At 34.3% G+C, this 18,975-nt stretch overlaps 1 protein-coding gene across 6 annotated transcripts in view; it reads left to right on the forward strand.

Annotated features, from left to right (window-relative positions):
• LOC112053089 (transcription factor collier) overlaps positions 1 to 18,975 on the forward strand; it is a 79,684-nt gene that overhangs the window by 16,389 nt on the left and 44,320 nt on the right. For all 6 annotated transcript variants that reach the window (XM_052885008.1, XM_052885009.1, XM_052885006.1 and 3 more), the window contains exons 5-7: positions 3,031 to 3,086; positions 13,696 to 13,769; positions 14,906 to 14,974. In XM_052885008.1, coding sequence (XP_052740968.1) covers positions 3,031 to 3,086; positions 13,696 to 13,769; positions 14,906 to 14,974 — 199 coding nt within the window. The remainder of the gene's footprint in view (positions 1 to 3,030; positions 3,087 to 13,695; positions 13,770 to 14,905; positions 14,975 to 18,975) is intronic.

Here is an 18,975-nt window from a genome sequence, read left to right on the forward strand (position 1 = left end):
TACAGAGATTTTCAAAAAAATACTGCCATGTGAATACGAATTACATAGAAGCATAATATCCCTTGCTTTGTAGTGTTCCAATTTAGGATGCATTGGGTCGATATTGTTCAGGAGTAGAGCAAACAAACATTAGCTGACAGCATTGTCATGCCGTCTTGAGGTGGACTGAATAAGTAGGCAAGCGCTCCAGCCTCCTCAAATAGGTAATGAGGACTGTACAAGATGTCTGTGGACATTTGGAGCTCATTGATAACATTATTAACAAGAACAAGTTGATTTATTTTGCTATACCCTGCAAATTTTCCTCAACACTGTATAAAATACTGCCCTTTACTCGCGTAGTTCGAATACGGGGTTAAATACATCATCAACATCATATCAGCCGATGGACGTCCACTGCAAGACATAGGCCTTTTGTAGGGACTTCCAAACATCACGATACTGAGCCACCTGGATCCAGCGAATTCCTGCGACTCGCTTGATGTCGTCAGTCTACCTGGTGGGGGGGGTCGACCAACACTGCGCTTACTAGTGCGGGGTTGCCATTCCAGCACTTTGGGACCCCAACGTCCATCCTTCGAACTATGTGCCCCGCCCATTGCCATTTCATCTTCGCAACTCGTTGAGCTATGTCGGTGACTTTTCTTCTGCGGATCTCCTCATTTTTGATTCGATCACGCAGAGATACTCCTGACATAGCTCGTTCCATTGCCCGTTCGCATCGCATCGTTAAATAATTATATATAATTATAATCGTATATATCAAGCCTATAACAATCTTATACAACACGGCTTTCTAGTGGTAAATTGGTGGTAAATTTTCAAATTTGGTTTAGTAGGTCCAGAGATTACCCCCTACAAAACCACAAACTTTACCTCTTTATAATATTTGGAGATTCTAGATACCTATAGGTATATTTTCTATAGTGATGCCTACAGGTATATTTTCTATAGTTTGGGAGTAGACAGCAGACTGAGGACTTATTCTCAACTAAATAAATCTGTTGTTCTTACTTACTTATGCAAATTAGGTACTTGAACTTTGCAGAAATTAATTTGTAGTAGTAGTTGTTGTAGTTGTTCGTATTAGTTATCTTTGAAGTTACGTTACGTAGTGTTTGACGATAGTTCATAATTTTATTGATAGTTAATGTCTAAAGTCTAATCGATTATTACATACGCATCTCTTCTATATTTGCAACCCTAATTACTCATTTTAAATTACATACATATTATATTTATTTACTTTCTAAAACCTGTTTTTATAGATGTACATTTTACTTTATAATGTGGTAGTTCATACTTCGCGTTAATGTATTGTTAAACTCAGTCCGATACAACAGTATTTCAAATGAGAATTTTGTTAAATTATAAAACGTAGCTGTCCATTGTAGTTTTAACCTTATTGTCTACAGAATTAAGTCTATTTAACGAACGTGAATCTTGTATTCAATACGGAGACAATGCATACGACCGACGCATTGTAAATATTTGCCGTCTTGGCCGTAACAGAGATAATGGAAAATTGGCACCGAATAGGTATTAGGTACCTTCATCGGCTCTTAGACTATGAATGACAGTTGTTTCAAGCTGTAAGTGGCTTGAAGTGCTTAGTTACAATATAGAATTATACTTAACAGCCAGAATTTAGTAATTATAATTTATATATGGTGGCATACGCCAGAAAACATCCATTAATTAGTAATTTTTATTCATCAGTTCGAAACGAAAGGTAACTACATCACACATCATTCAATCACGTACACATAAAGACTCTAGAGTCTCTTCAGACATAATAATTACTTATTAATTTACAAAAGTAGTTACCCAAACATAATAGTGTTTCTTTTTGATAGGAGAATTCTAAAAATATATAAATATCTAAAACCATCGATCTTAGATCGTTAGATGGCCTCAAAGCATCGCGAAATTGTCATTGGTTTCGCACATTTCTCTTTATTCATGTTGTGGCTTGTGTTTTTACACTTCCAAAATGAACATGAAGGCATAATATAGGGATTAAAATAAGAAAAAACAGTATTTTTTTTTAAGTCCACGTCTACTCAAAGCATGCGCTTGTTACTTACTAAAATAAGATGTGCGTGCACGTCTTTGGGTAATGACATAAAATTGTGCGTTCTTTAATATGGAGGGGCCCATCTAACGATTTATATCGATGTCTAAAACTGTATCTATTTGTCATCCGCTTGCAACTGGTGTTAGTCAAAATAAAAATGTAGTTTTGGTACTTACTTAAGCGTTTAAGTTAAACCTGTCACAACTTGATTTGAAAAAAAAGTAAGTAACAAAAATTAAATAAGTACTTTACGTATAACATTTATAGACTAAATTGGAGATATTTTTCATTACACGGATAACCTCAAATGAATTCAAAAATTAATATCAAGATCCAAAATTCACGTAATTTCGTCTACTCTTATTCCTTTATCTCCCCCAAGCTTAATTACTTGGTATTGGGTCGGTTTTTAATTTACCTTAAACTGAGGTAATTGATAAGGGTATGCTAATCATACCTCTGTGAGTCGTCATTGGGTTGCCACCATATTAATTTAACTTTGATGTGTCTTGAAATTGTTAGGTTAATACTGGTTAATACTTGGAAATTGCTTTATAAGTACTTACATATTCATATAGAATTGGTTATTCAAAAGTTTGTGTTCTTGCACTAGTAAGCATTTTAAAATTAAGATGGTTTTTACTCAGTTGTAAATTAAGGTGCAATTTCAGACATTAAATTTTGTAAACATAAGTATAGAAATTAATGCAGTGGCTAAATGATTGAATAGAAAATTGCTATTTATTGAGCCTTCGTATTCTACTAATAATATAAACGCGATAGTTTATATGGATGTTTAGATGTTTGTTACTCTTTAACGCTGCTACTACCTACTGAAGTGATTTGGCTAAAATTTGGAATGGAAATAGGTTTTACTCTGGATTAACACATAGGCTACTTTTTATCCCGAAAAAATATGATCAATGATGATTTAAACTAAGCTCTTGTTACAGGTATCCGCCAGGAGCAGGATATTTTCGTCAGGCTAATCGATTCAGTCACCAAACAAGTAAGTAAAACATAAACTTACTTACTTTATAAATATAAGTATAGTCCAGTATAGTCAATCTATTTCAGGTAGTCCGTTTGGTTTTGTATGTAGTAATCAGATGACAAAATGCGTTTGTATGGATAAACTAAAGGCATGTTTCGTTAAAGGACGTTCATGCACTTCTACAATTCAATGTCTGGGTTTAAAAACTGTTAGTCAAACTTCAAAGGCTTTTGCTTGTTTTACAAGTAAGCATAGATTTAAAACACATAGATAGTGTGTAGTCGCAGGGTTCGTAAGCCGTTTTACGTGCCCCGAAATGGGAGCCCTTGACACACCGCTGCGCTACGATAAGTACGCTTGTGTGCGTATCGGCAAGTGTAATTAGGTTAGCTCTTACGCTCACATAGTCACAGAAGTGGCTTACGTTTGGAGTGAAAAATTGTTAGGTGTTGCGGGTCTATAGGTTATTAGTCAAAGCACATAAGTTTATTTTAAAATCGGATAGGGCGGTAATAGTTCGTTTCACTCTTGAAAGTTTGCCGTAATTCACGATAATTGTACGTATTATGAACGTCTTACAGGCGACTGTCGCCATAACCATGCTATCTGAAAAACACTTTATGTGTAGCGGTCCATAGGTGATTAGTCTAAGCCTCTAAGTTTATTTTAAAACCCATTGTATAGTTGCGATTTGGGCAACAGATGATCTCATTTCACTAGGGCATATTCACACAGCGCGCTATTGGAGGTTACCTCAATCTGGCGGCGCGTGGCGACCACGTGGCGACCACGTGGCAGATTGTCATCGCCGGCGCCCGATTAGACCCTAATCCGCACGCCCACTCCCGCCTCTGGTCAACTACTCGTGACTATTATTGTGAAGCTATTTTTGTTTTTAAATTTGATGTTATCTGCTTTATCTTTAAAAAAAGAATATTTGTCAGACCTTTTAAATATGACCAATATTCCCGTTTTCCAACGAGTCGGAAAAGACTGTGTTAGGATTGAACTACCACCTCTCGTTGATCAGTCCGGCCCTTTACGACTGAGCTATGAGGGTTTAAAATTATCTTTAGAATTATGGGTTTCTTTTTTGTTTATGAATCTATTAATATAATCATTATCAGCTGATGGACATCTACTGCTAGTCAAAGTTACTTGTAGGGGACTTTTAAACACCACGGTCTACTACAACTATTATTTGTACTAAACTTCCTACAGGTCCTAGGATAAACTAAGAACTATGCGTCGAAACAAAATTACTTCAAATTTTTGGGAGCTTAATAAGTAATTAATTCTTGCATCGTATTTGAGGTCGTAGATTTCTTAACGAAAATTTACTTAGATTACGAAAATGCAACGTATAGTGTATTATTTTAAATGATTGCTGTTTAATCTGATAACCAATGGTGAGTTGGCTGGTAAATGTATTATCTGATTTTAGTCTTGCTCCTTATAACTAACTCAATAACCTAATAACTACTTAAGAGTCTCGCAGTACCATACTTAAAGCCCGATTACAAAAATTCAAGTTTTCTGTGCTTTGTCGTATTTTAAAAATTTTATTTCTGAACCTATTATTCAGTTTTGATTTACTATTTTGTTCACTGTACACAATGCTGTACTGGAAAATATTCTTGCATTCCGTTAAGAAAACGTTCATATATTATGCAAAGAGAAAATGTTCGTGTCAGTTAAGACTTCAGCGTTATTATTTTCGCTCACAAGAAGTTCTTGAATGTTATATTATTTTTATACCCAACTAGCGGACGCCCGCGACTTCGCGCGAAACTCGATGTAAACTTTCAACTACCCCTACCCTACCCCTACCCTACCCTAACCTACCCATTTAAACAAGGTTCATCAGATTTAAAAATAGTGTTGAGTTGTCGTGGTGACCAAAATGGACTTACCTACAAATTCTAAAATTTATGTGGCTTGTCTCACGTGACAAGTACCTATCCTACTATCCTACTAATATTATAAACGCGAAAGTTTGTATGGATGTTTGGATGTTTGTTACTCTTTAACGCCGCTACTACTGGAGCGATTTAGCTGAAATTTGGAATGGAAATAGACTTTACTCTGGATTAACACATAGGCTTTTTATCCCGAAAAAATCCATGGTTTCCCGAGATTTGCGAAAACTGATGATTTTGATGATATGAATGTTTGTTACTCTTTCACGCCTCAACTACTGAACCAAATTAGCTGCAATTTGGTATTAAGATATATTATAGCCTGGATTAACACAACACGGAAAAATTCATGGTTCCCGAGGGATTAGTGAAAAACTAAATTCCTCGCGTACGAAGTCGCGGGCGTCCGCTAGTATGTCATAAGCTTTATTTGCCGAATTGTGAACTTAGAAAAAATTAAAGTAGCACCTTCTAACACTTACTCGCTATATTAATATTAATACTTCAGTTGAAGGAATTCAGTTGTAAAATTAGTTTTTGTAGTTAGATAAATCTCATCCGCCGTCAGCTGTCAGTGTCAAATTTACAATTGGATGAAAGCTCCTGTTGAAACTTAGGAAACTTTAGAAGTGATTGACAGAAATTAGAAGGGTTGTAGTGTGTAATCAGATTTGTGAAATATGAGATTAATACACGGCTATACATACTATAAATTGCTTTTACACTTTATGTGTGCGACAGTACTTCATTCATTGTATAGGCGTCAAGATAAAAATTAAAGAAATTAGAAAAATAACTGACTTGCAAACTATAAAAATAATTATTGTTTGTAAGTTGTTAAGGAAGCTTTCTTGTTAATGAGTAAACATAATTTATTTCATTTTGTTTAGGTATTTCTTTTAATATTTGATATCGAGAGACTTGATAGCCCAGTGGATATGATCTCTGCTTTTGGACGATTTGCAGGGCGTTGGTTCGAATCCAGTCCGGGGCATGCACCTCTAACTTTTCAGTTATGTGTATTTTAAGAAATTAAATATCAGTTGCTCAAACGGTGAAGGAAAAACATCGTGAGGAAACCTGCATACATGAGAATTTTCTTAATTCTCTGCGTGTGTAAAGTCTACCAATCCGCATTAGGTTAGCTTGGTGGAATATTGGCTTAACCCTTCTCATTCTGAGAGAAGACTCGTGCTCAATAGTGAGTCGAATATGGACTGTTAATAATAATAATGATTTTTATATCGATGTGTTCGCTCATTTTTATAAGTGTTAGTTGTTATTATCATCAAAATATATTCACAGAGAAAAACGGTTAACGTATTAAAAATTGTTGTGATAATATTGGTACAGTCAAAAACAAAATACATTTAGGTCGACACGTACAATAAAGCGAAGGAATGAAATTGATAAACAAAGCTATTGTTACGGAGCCGCTCACAATTATCACGTGCGCGTTTATTACATAAATAACAATTTTACCGTAAAGCCATCATGAAACTTCAGCGTAGCACATATATAATTTCAACACGTCCCGTGCTCTTAGTGTTGTGTAACAGGAGGCCAATTACGAAAGATTTATGCCTTGAACATAATTAACTTAGGCCGAACGTTAACTAAGAAAGGAATTGTGTGTGCGAATGTACATTTTTAGTGCAATGGATCGTTATATGGTTAAGGATGTATTTGTTTTACGATGTTTTGTTGATTTTTAGCTGTTTAGCTTTATTAACTTTTTTATTTATGTAAAAATGTGTAAGTACAAAATGACTATTTTTAATACAAATCATCTCCAATGAAGTTGTACGCATAACATATCATTATAAAGCAAAACTCTGTAGTAACCAGCCCCTGCATTCTGTAAAGTTACAGCGTTGTAATATCGTTCATTTCCATAGCAACTATATTGTTAGTGACATTTTATTTTTGGTATTCCTTAAAAATAAATTTCAAATTCTAATAAAACCTGTTATAGGCGAATATTATATCGACAAGTATAAATAAAACAGTTGAATTACATCTCAGATCTTCGTGATTTTATAAAGCCTTATAGATCATATATCCATTCCATTACATGACAATTCGTCAGTCCATAATTCTTTACAGGTAGGTACGAGTAAATAACTAAGGAAGGCACCTATGGACTTGTTACTTAAAGCTGTCTAGCAGCTTTAAGTAATAAGTCAATCACCCAAGAAGAAAGTTATTATATTTACCACTCTCGGACCAATAGGTACAAATTAATTAGATACCTCTGGTTGTTTCATAATCTATGGCAATCATATTAATATAATTGTCGTCATTAAAGAGAGCACGCGAAATAGTCGTTCAGTAATGCCAAAGATGGCGACCAGATAGTTGCGGTTCATTTAATTGTATTAAATCGTTAGGCTGAGGGCACACGGCAATCAGCTAATGCTGCATGCGGTCGCACGCAAGAGCACCGAAAAAATTAGCCTGTCTTGATATTTCATTACGTTTACGAGTATATTATGCTGAGTTGTTCATTGTTTTTAGTTTCACTTTAATCTTGTTTATTTATATATTTTCGGCATAAATATTCTATTAACACTACTAATATTGTATATAAAATTTAATATGATAAAAATTGTGTGAGATTTGTGTTGAGGGTAATCTCTGAAATTACTGAACCGATTTTGAAAATCCTATTACCAACAGAAAGCTACGTCTTTTCAGAGAAACAACAGTTAGATTTTATCCGTATTTTCACTGGAACAGTGTTTACACGGGCGAAATAGTGGGGTGTCTGCATTAAATTATTACATTGTCTATCAGAATTGGAGGCTAGTCTGATTATTTTCATAAGAAGTGTTTGCTATTTTTAACGGCCTTCGTGGCGCAGTGTATGCGCGGTGTATTCCAAAACGGAGGTCCTAGGTTCATCCTCAATTCATTAAATTCATCATTCATAATTCATTAAATTGCATCATAACTTGAAAATAATAATTAAAAAATAATGAATACTACTAAAACTTACGATGCGTGTACAAAGAACGTTTTTAGTAGACAAGTAGAACAGTATTTTCAGTAATATACATAATTTAGCAGGTTTTTAAATACGCATAGATGTCAATATTGTATCACAAAGAGCGGATTATTTGTGTTCGCACAGTAAATCACTATCATATCAATATCTAAAATATCAATCTGGCTACCCTCTGTTTGACTATAGTCTTAAGATACTGGCCTATGGTATACGAAATGAGATTCTGGCAAATCCTGTACAACTCCCATAGAAACCGACCCTTTTTGTATATCGAAGCGTGCGCGCGCACGTGACCGAATGATTGTGTTTACTTAACAATGTTCAAACAACATATTAATTTGGTACTTTTTGTTGGGAAAATGACTTTCGGAAGCCATTTTGGATGCAATAACAGGTCCGATTACATTGTCGTATTTATGAACAATACAAAGAAACGATTATAGCGATTTGTTCTGGTCTATATTATTTAATCTCCTATAGGTATATAAATTAATTGCTCGCTAAAACTCAAAAAACAGTTTGACTGATATAATTAACTTTGATTTTTTTTGACTTCACTATAAGGAGGAGGAGTCTTAAAATTAGAATTAGATGAGAAATTCAGTTTTATGCAGTGAGGAATTAATTGGAAATCATTATTTTTTTTAATTCTTTACAAGTTAGCACTTGACTACAATTTCACCTGATGGTAAGGGATGATGCAAATCTAAGATGCAAACGGGGTAACTTGTTAGGAGGAGGTTGAAAATCCACACCCCTTTCGGGTTCTACACGACATCGCACCGGAACGCTAAGTCTTTTGGCGGTAAGCCTTTGCCGGTAGGGTAGTAACTAGCCACAGCCAAAGCCTCCCATCAACCAGACCGCGACCAATTAAGTAAACCTCAATCAGACCAGAACCTCCGTCTAGTAAATCCACCGATTATGCCACTGTGCTACGGAGGCCGTCAAAAGGAGAAGACTTCGAAATATCACAATAATAGTCATGTTTTTCATTCATGCAAATCTAAAAAGTCTAGAATAAACAGAAACGATCTTCCTTAAGTGCAAAACATCTTCATAAAATCACATTTTATATTATTTAGCATGCAAATAAAATATTTCGCTCCATATATCACGTGCAACTACAATAATAAAAATATCTGCACAACGCGAGCGGCGGCGCATTGTCGCGAACGCATAAATCACCGCACTTCTTACCTCCTTTATGTCCTCCGCCTTATTTTTATTCCTTGCAACTCTATTGTTTCCTTTAAAGTTCGTTGATAGATTGCTAAGTTTTAAGTTTTAATTTATTGTAATGTTTTGAATTGGCGTTTTAAAATTGTATCATCGTCATCATTATCAACCCATATTCTGCTCACTGAGCTTGAGTTTCCTCTCAGAATAGGGGTTAAGCCAATAGTCCACCACGCTGGTCCAATGCGGATTGGCAGACTTTACACACGCAGAGAATTAAGAAAATTCTCTGGTACGCAGGTTGCCTTACAATGTTTTTTACACAACTTGTGTAAGTAAGTAACAATACAAAATTATCACCGCTTGGGTCTGAAACGAAAATACACAAAAGTTTATATTGTGTATGAAACTCCGTTTCATAATATTTCTTTATTGTAAGATGATTCCAAATATTACTGTTATAATTTTTATAACAAATAGATTGAAAATTATTCAGAAACCTCTGACCCTTTTGACTAAATAATTCAGACAATTATTATCGGTATATTTCAACCAATTTATACAAAACCTTGTATACCTTCTTACCCTTCCTCATGAGTCACTCTATTTATTTGTGTAAACCGCATGAAAATCCGAGACAGACAGACGGGGTGAAGGGTGCACTGTGATATCATATGTGCTAGTCAGTGTTCTTGTAAATTAGAGACAATACAAATTCCTTGTGTATATTCCTTGTCGCTCAAGTAAATCACGCGCCAACGTTGTTTGCGTATTAGATACGTCTTGATTTTCTTGCATTTTCCGTGAAACTTTTATTGTTTTACTTTTACAATTTTTTTCTTTTATGGCGCATTTTTCTTTTGTTCATCTCATTTATAGTTTCTTAATAATACTTTATATTATCAATAGTTAAATAGACTTTTAATGTTAGATATAATATTATTATATTATGTAATGGTAGAGTCGACTAAATACGACTTGACTTCTAAAAGTGCAGTAGTTTGCTACTATGAAATAAATAAATTTAATTTGATCCGATACAATAATTTTTCAGTGATCATTTGTTACCGACTTAAAAAAAGGAGGTACCTCCTCAATTCGATTCGTATGTTTTTTTAATGTTTATTACCTCATAACTTCGTCATTTATTAACCAATTATAAAAAATATTTTTTGTTTGAAAGAGTATACCTACTTCCAGATTGGTCCCATTTAATTTTCATGAAAATCGGTTCAGTAATTTTGTGTCGTCTTTGAAGTCGGTTCCATTTTCAAGTTAAAGATTATGTTAATTGCTCTTTATATTTTACTAGCTGACGCCGCGCGGTTTCACCCGCGTGGTTCCCGTTACCGTAGCAATATGTGGATAATATATAGCCTATAGCCTTCCTCGATAAATAGGCTATCTAACACTGAAAGAATTTTTCAAATCAGACCAGTAGTTCCTGAGATTAGCGCGTTCAATCAATCAAACAAACAAACAAACTCTTCAGCTTTATAATATTAGTATAGATTCATTTATATTTTTCTTAGTCTTAGAAAATCAGACTGATAAAATAATAATTTGTGAAGTACATTCAGGAGTAGGAATTTGTTTGGAAACAATTAGTAATGGTGATAATCACCAGGGTCCAGTTTTTTTAAACCTCCCCAAATTCCCCTGAGATTGAATCCCATGCGGCGCTGATGCTCGCAGACTCCTGAGGGAATGCTCCGGAGTGAACTTGAAAAAAGTTGGCTATCGCACGAGATCACTAAACCATCTGGGAATTTTATTATCTAGCTTTCTTTCTACTGAACTATGTTTTTGCTACAAATCTTAACTTGTTGTAGGTTTTGCTAAAGTTCTATACCTTTAATATCATCTTCTAACTTACAACAACTTACAATCAATTGTCTTTCGTACAGTGATAATAGTTTTTTATTTTTTATAGATAAGAATGATGACCTTAAAGTAAAAAGTAGTTTAGAGTCATCATTCTTAATTGTTATAATTGAAATATTATAGTATACAGTAAGTAAAATTATAGTGTGTAGTGATTTCTAATCAGGATTCCTTTTATTTTGGTAAAGTTTGATGTTTTTGAACGTGGTTTTGTTATTTAGCTTGCTTTCTACTGAACTATGTTTTCTTACAAATCTTAACTTGCTTTAACTTTTGCCAGGGTTTTATGCCTTTTATTCATTTTCGTAGTTTCTATCACACTCTGTAAAATGTATTTTAAAGTTATATCCATTTATCATTACCAATGGAGTTATTTAATTTCAGTGGTTTTGTTAGTTTAGGCTCATAATTATTAATTGATATAATATTTTAGATATTAGAATAGTAAGTTAACTTACTGTCTAAAGTTATGATTCAGTGCATTATAGTTGATTATATCAAATTCAAAATTCATTTATTTCAATTACACTTCAATCAATTATCAATATTCAAACACTAAATAGTTTAATTATTATTCAAATCTATATACTTTCTAGATGAGCTTTATTTGTTTGTGCATCAATGATAAGATATTTACGTATATACATCTCATTATGCTTTATTTATATTTTGTTATTCTTCAGCAACTTCCCAGCTGATGCCTTTTCTAAAGCCAGTCCCGACCCCAAGCTATTTAGCCTGTCCTTAAATACTTTTCTATAACCCTTGATCACTTCTAACAAAACACCCTACATACACGATCCTGCTAAATCCTTTGCACAAAAGATGATAATACCCTAATATACTATTTCATATTCAATTAGATATTTTGTAAGGGATGAAAATCTATCTTTAGGATTTTGGGGGATTGTGGAAGCTAATTTTAGTTATTTGGGGTTCGGGAAAAATGTATACAAAAAATATACGGGGGTCTGCAATACAATATAAATATTCTTTCGTCTAGACGCTACTTGTTATGTATAGCTGAGGTTGGATATTTAGCTTAAATTTTAATGTTGAAGTTAAAAAATTAATATTAACAAATAATTATTAGGAAAAGCAAAATGGTCTGCGAATAAGCCTCAACAATCATTTGAAGATGTGTCAAAAACAAACTCAAAATATCTTTTTTTTGTTCAAAATGGCTTAAATATACAGGGATTTTTTCATGTGCCCTAATCACACCTTTACTACGCTTTGATCTTATGGTGAAAATATTTCTTATAAGATAAGAAAAGATTCAAAACTCGTATAGATTTAAAAAGACGAAGAAATAGATAAACAAAAAACCTTTCATACTAACGTCGAAGTTTGTAAACATTTCTAAAACATTCTGTAAGATACTAAACTTTATCTAATAATTAATTTTCTCGCAATACAAGAGCTCGCAAACAATTTTTACCCCCCAACTTTGAAACTTTCGCCCCTACAATAGCTTAATGCTTGCTACACGTGTCCATTTCGTTTATCTATTAATATCTAATTACTGGTCGCCCCCAGGACGTGTACTAATCCTCGTACCTACCATAACTTCATCAGTATGTCCAATTCAGTTTGTTAGTCTAAGTAGGTTGCAAAATCTAAAGTATTATCTTTATGTGCCTTTTTAGTTCCTCTTTGGAACTAAAATGACTCATTAAATGTATGCTCACGTGCTTCAGAATAAGTCGTAGATAAAGAAAACGTAAAATAGGGTAAATTAAGGTAGTAAAATTAATTGTAGAATATTATTTTGATTAATACTTTATGTACCAAATATGGCCATACTTAAAATATCTCTATAGTACGTGAGTGATGGATCCAGAACCAAAGCCTTGACATGTTTTCGGACCGTCAAGGCTGTCAACTATAAGTATATAAGTCGTAGATAAAGAAAACGTAAAATAGGGTAAATTAAGGTAGTAAAATAATTGTAGAATATTATTTTGATTAATACTTTATGTACCAAATATGGCCATACTTAAAATATCTCTATAGTACGTGAGTGATGGATCCAGAACCAAAGCCTTGACATGTTTTCGGACCGTCAAGGCTGTCAACTATAAGTATATAAGTCGTAGATAAAGAAAACGTAAAATAGTGTAAATTAAGGTAGTAAAATGAATTGTAGATTATTGTTTTGATTAATACTTTATGTACCACACTTTGGAGGTATAGCACCAAAAACATCTTAGTTATACAATCTGTTACTTGATAGGGTTGCGTGTTTAGTTATAATAAAAAATAGAACTCGCTAAAAACTTTACTAGAAACTATGCAAATGCGTTTTTGGCGTAGATGATGAACGCGATTATGTACAAAAGGGTGCATAAATTAGCAAAAAGCCATAACTTAATGAAGACGAAAAATTATCTTATCTACACGCGGATTTTTAATTAATTAAATATGCTAAGGGTTAAAAATATTAAACTATTATTTTATGCATTATGATGATTCAAAGTAAGCTACATAAAAATGGCGACTATTTTATCCTTATATATTTTGTAGTTGATTTTTGACAATATTGATAAGTTGTTTGTTGATAATAATTAAGTTTTATAATATTGTAAGTTATATTTCGACGGAAAATAAACTTATGTACTTCTTTTTGTTTCAGCCTATCGTCTATGAAGGACAAGACAAGAACCCGGAAATGTGCAGAGTTTTACTTACGCACGAAGTTATGTGCAGGTAAAGTTACAACATATTGAATTGATAAGAAAATCACAGAGATTCGAATATAAGTTCAATGTTCTAAGCTTTCTCCTTACGTGTAGCATAAAGAATAGAATATGAAATTTATTCTTAAAACGCACGATAACAATACTAGCAAAGTTACTGATTTGATTATCATTGGTTTGGACAGAATATTATAATATAAGTGATAAGTTTGTCAGTTCAGTTATAAGGCCGGAGTTTAAATTATGGTGGCTTTGGGAGATAGCAGATCCAGGGGATTTTAAGGTCTAGACCCTCAATCGTTTAAGTTAATTATTTTCAGCTTCCTTTCAATAAATCTTCTTAGCTTGGTGGCAAGCTTTGCTGGGCTAATCACCCTGAGCCAAACGCCATAGTTGCCTACCATATTTAAATAAGGTAGAAGTGTAGGATGTCATTATAGGCTTTCGTTTAATTACAGTTTTTTTTGTTTTTAGAAAAAAAATGATTTATTTTAAGGAAATGTTACTTAGTCTCGGTAAAGGTTGACAAATTATGTTTTTAATAAAATTATCCCTATCACAGATAGCATAATTTCCAGTAAATCTACAGGAATAGCAGCGCGAAACGTAAAGTTGTAATGTGACATCGTCCCGCTAACAAAGCGTTCCATTTGTGGCACAATATCTCAGACTCAATTCCGGCATAATTACTAAAGTCTAAGAACAAACGTCGCGAACAAACGACAACAAGTGAACGTCCTTATTAATTTAACCATTTGTTTAGGGTGGTTTTTCCGCTCGTAACTGTAACGCGTCTCGCCACTACACGCGCGTGTGTGTGTTTTGACAACGGACTGCGTCTGTGTGAGCAATTAAAATTTTATTCTACCTTAGACGCAATATCTCCGTCTCGTCCGTTGCGATATGTGCGTCACGTTCGCACGTCTTCAGGGGAGGAGTCTCGAGGGAGTCTGTCCTTTCAATGTCTTTGCCCTTTGCGTCAAGGAGCTACGATAGGGCGCGTGCTAGCTTCGTTCACTTATTGTAGATACGGTTTCCTGTTTTGGTTTTACTCTAATAAGTTTAATGAGACAAATAGCTTAGTAATAACTAGAACTGAGAGACGGTATTTTAAAGTACCTACTAAATAGTTGTATTTATTTACAGTCGATGCTGTGACAAGAAGAGTTGTGGCAACAGAAATGAAACACCTTCCGACCCTGTTATTATAGATCGGTAAGTTTCATTTTTACTTCATGACAATGTACGTAAATAAAGTAGCCGTATATCCATTTATAATTATACTCTATTTATAGCTTAAGTTTTATGAGATTTCAGTGGCACCATTTACTTATAGGTATCTACATGTAAACATTGAAGTTAATCTATTTCTATTATTTGTAACGCTTTCTTCGAAGTATTTATCGGGAATCTATAAATAATAAATATTACAAAGTTTATAATAATCTTATTATAAACTTATAGATCGTTATTTGTAAGTCAACAAACTAAGAGTTACTTATTTTTAGCTGTAAACAAAAAAAAAATAATGAAGAATAAACTACGAGGTTTAGTTGTATAACCGCAGCAAAATTGAACAAGGCTATTGTTTACCCAGAAAATAGAACCCACAAAAACTGATTGGCCATACTGGATATTGCAATCGTCTCACGCTGTGTCATTCATAGATTCCATAGAAGCAAGGAAGCTAATCAACCTCACAAATATAGAGATTTCAATATAGTTCCGTCTAAAGGTGAGGGGTAGAGATATGCTTTTATATTGCGTCCTTTTTTTCGGGAATTCAATTGAAATAGGCGTCTCCCGAACATCCCTTGATTTGTGCGATTTAGGGCTACAGCATTAGGTATAAAATTGTATAAACCCAGCCACACTCAAATACTAAGTGACGAGCCAAATAGATATTGGTATAAAAAATGATTTAATTTGACAAATGTCACATAGAACCATGTCGTCTGGACTCTGGACAAACTTAGTATATGTTAAATGCTTGAATGTTTAATATAATTGAGTTATGCGATACATTAGGTAGTTTATAAATATACTGAAGTAAAAAAACAGATAATCCAAGCCATAAAGTTATAGTTATTATTATATTTCACACTATTAGTTACTTGTACTACTTACTACTCTTCTAATCTAGGACTGAACAAGAACATTTGAGATTCAAAGGTCGCACTAATATACGTAATTAAATGTACTTACCGTTCTAATTTTATAAACACTATATTTTCGTCGAAGACTAGGTACCTTTGCTTACCTCTTTGAATTACTTTGAAGTTCAAAAACTGAAAGCCAACGGCGTTTCTAATGAAACAAAGATAGGGAAGAACACACAAAAATGTGGGGTGGTACAAAAAAGAACCTATTTTCCAAACACGACGCCGTTGAAAACTCTACCAATTCCGTTGGTCGGTTTAGTAATTCGTTCGATTCAAACTTTTTTGTACTTTGGGAAATAAAAAAAAAAATATTTCAATGACAGCCTTTGTGCGCAAACTTTCCTTTGCTTTTCCGGCCGGGCATGAAGTTGATCCTGAAAATTTGCAACCGCAAATAAACTTGCGATGTATCGTTTGATGTGTTCAAATTAAACTTCGCCGTGTGAATGTATTCATAATTAGCTCGGCTTCAAAAACTCTACATAGGCTGATATGAATATTAATAGCTCGTTATTTTTTTGTTTATCGATTGAAAAGAACAAAATCAGTCGTGTCATTTGTGACTTTTCAGTCCATTATAATCATACTAGTAGACGCCACGCGGTTTCATCCGCATGGTACCCGTTCCATTTTTGTCCATGAATTGACAACCATGAAGTAGTAGTAGATATTTTTTTAAATCACCAACACTCGTTAATCTATGGCTTTAATATAACCTGTACCTTCAGAATGGTTTATCGGATTATTATCTTATGAACCATCCCATTGTCAGCTTTCAAACAAAATAAATAATCGGTCTATTAATTTAAAAGCTACAAAACACACACTAGACACAAAGCCAAATACGTCAGAAATAAACGTCAGCATTATTTCTGACGTATCTGATAGGGGATGTTATAAAACATTTGTTTTGTCAAAGGTTTAAAAGGTAACATCTTATCTACACGCGGATTCATGAATTAAGGAAGTCATGAGTTAAGGCAATAGTATTTTTTTATGTTTCGCTACTAAGCTTGGTTTGCACGTTAAACTCATATCCAAATTGGCTTCCCTGTCACTTGAATTGTACCATATGACAACGATCGGCATAAGTCGTAGAACATTAATCCATCAGGCCACCCGCCTCGCCCATGTAGCGTACACTCGCCAACTAATGTGATAATTGAAATTGTGCAATTGCGTGCAAAACTCCGCCGCCGAATTCATTACACCGCTTACACTCGTGTGTACCCGCCTTTTTTTTGTAGTGACTAGTTCCCGAAATGATAGCTTTTGTTGATGGTTCAATTATTTTACGTGCGTCATAACAGTTTATTTAGCAAATGAGTGCGTCCCTGTTAATTTTTTACATTTAAATATTAAACTCTTTTCGTGTAATTAACGTGAAAGTTTTACATCTGTTGGTTGACCAAACGGCAACAAAAAATTAGTCTCTGATAGGTTAGTCACCACAGAATACATAAACAGTACATGTAGTGTACTTTCATAATTTCAATTAAAATAGTTGTTATATCTAGTAAATGAATGTAGGTTTAATTTTTTGATATGCTTCTATTTCTGGTAGATTAATTTAGTGTAGCTACTTGTTAATGGTACTATGCCATTGAGTAAAGCTTGATTAAGGTTTTCATTGATTGCTTTAAGACAAACTCACCCAAAATCATGTGACGATGCATCTTCTCAAATAGCAATGCACTAGTCATCAATCAAACTGCAGTTTGCAGTTTAGTCTATACACGAACTTTTTATCTGAACAATTTGACTGTTTAGTTAAAATGGGGCAATTTCGCTATTTTACACTCATCGACGAGCTTTTCGCCTATATATTATTCAAAACATGGTGCCAAAATATAAACGTCACTAACAACGCAGTTGCCATAGAAATGAACGTTCTCATAGGGCCGTTACTTTACAGACGATTGAGATTAAGCAGTTAAGACTGAACGTCTGTCGCCCGCAAAAACGCTATTTGAAGTAAGGCACAATGTAGAAACGTAACCGAGAGTGGATTTGAGTATCGATAACCGGGCGAATAACTGACGTAACTGTAAAAGCAGGCAACAATCCTGAACCCTTCGAATCAGAAGCAAATTGTAGTCGACTTTCTCCCTAGACACCATTGTCAATTAAACTGCACTTTTCAGTTTTGTCTACATAGGGATGTTTTAACTGAACAGTTCGTCTGTTTGGTGAAAATTGACCAGTTAAATTGAAGGTATGTAGCCCGCTAGAACGGTATTTGAAGTAAAAAGGCGCAACGTAGAAACGTAACCGAGAGTGGATTTGAGTATCGATAACCGGGCAAATAACTGACGTAACGGTAAAAGCAGGCAACAATCCTGAACCCTTCGAATCAGCAGCAATTTGTAGTCGACTTTCTCCCTAGACACCATTGTCAATTAAACTGCACTTTTCAGTTTTGTCTACATAGGGATGTTTTAACTGAACAGTTCGTCTGTTTGGTGAAAATTGACCAGTTAAATTGAAGGTATGTAGCCCGCTAGAACGGTATTTGAAGTAAAAAGGCGCAACGTAGAAACGTAACCGAGAGTGGATTTGAGTATCGATAACCGGGCAAATAACTGACGTAACGGTAAAAGCAGGCAACAATCCTGAACCCTTCGAATCAGCAGCAATTTGTAGTCGACTTTCTCCCTAGACACCATTGTCAATTAAACTGCACTTTTCAGTTTTGTCTACATAGGGATGTTTTAACTGAACAGTTCGTCTGTTTGGTGAAAATTGACCAGTTAAATTGAAGGTATGTAGCCCGCTAGAACGGTATTTGAAGTAAAAAGGCGCAACGTAGAAACGTAACCGAGAGTGGATTTGAGTATCGATAACCGGGCGAATAACTGACGTAACGGTAAAAGCAGGCAACAATCCTGAACCCTTCGAATCAGCAGCAATTTGTTAAGTGGATTTTTGCCCGAGACACGATCGCGGCTCGTTGCGCTCCTGTACACAATTTCATTATCTCTGCCCGCCATCCCGCCTGCCCGCGCCTGGCTCTACTATTAACTTATGCGATGCTGTTATTCAGCTATGGAAATT

This window comes from Bicyclus anynana, chromosome 13 (genome assembly GCF_947172395.1).
Source record: "Bicyclus anynana chromosome 13, ilBicAnyn1.1, whole genome shotgun sequence".
In the NCBI taxonomy this organism is placed as follows: domain Eukaryota; kingdom Metazoa; phylum Arthropoda; class Insecta; order Lepidoptera; family Nymphalidae; genus Bicyclus; species Bicyclus anynana.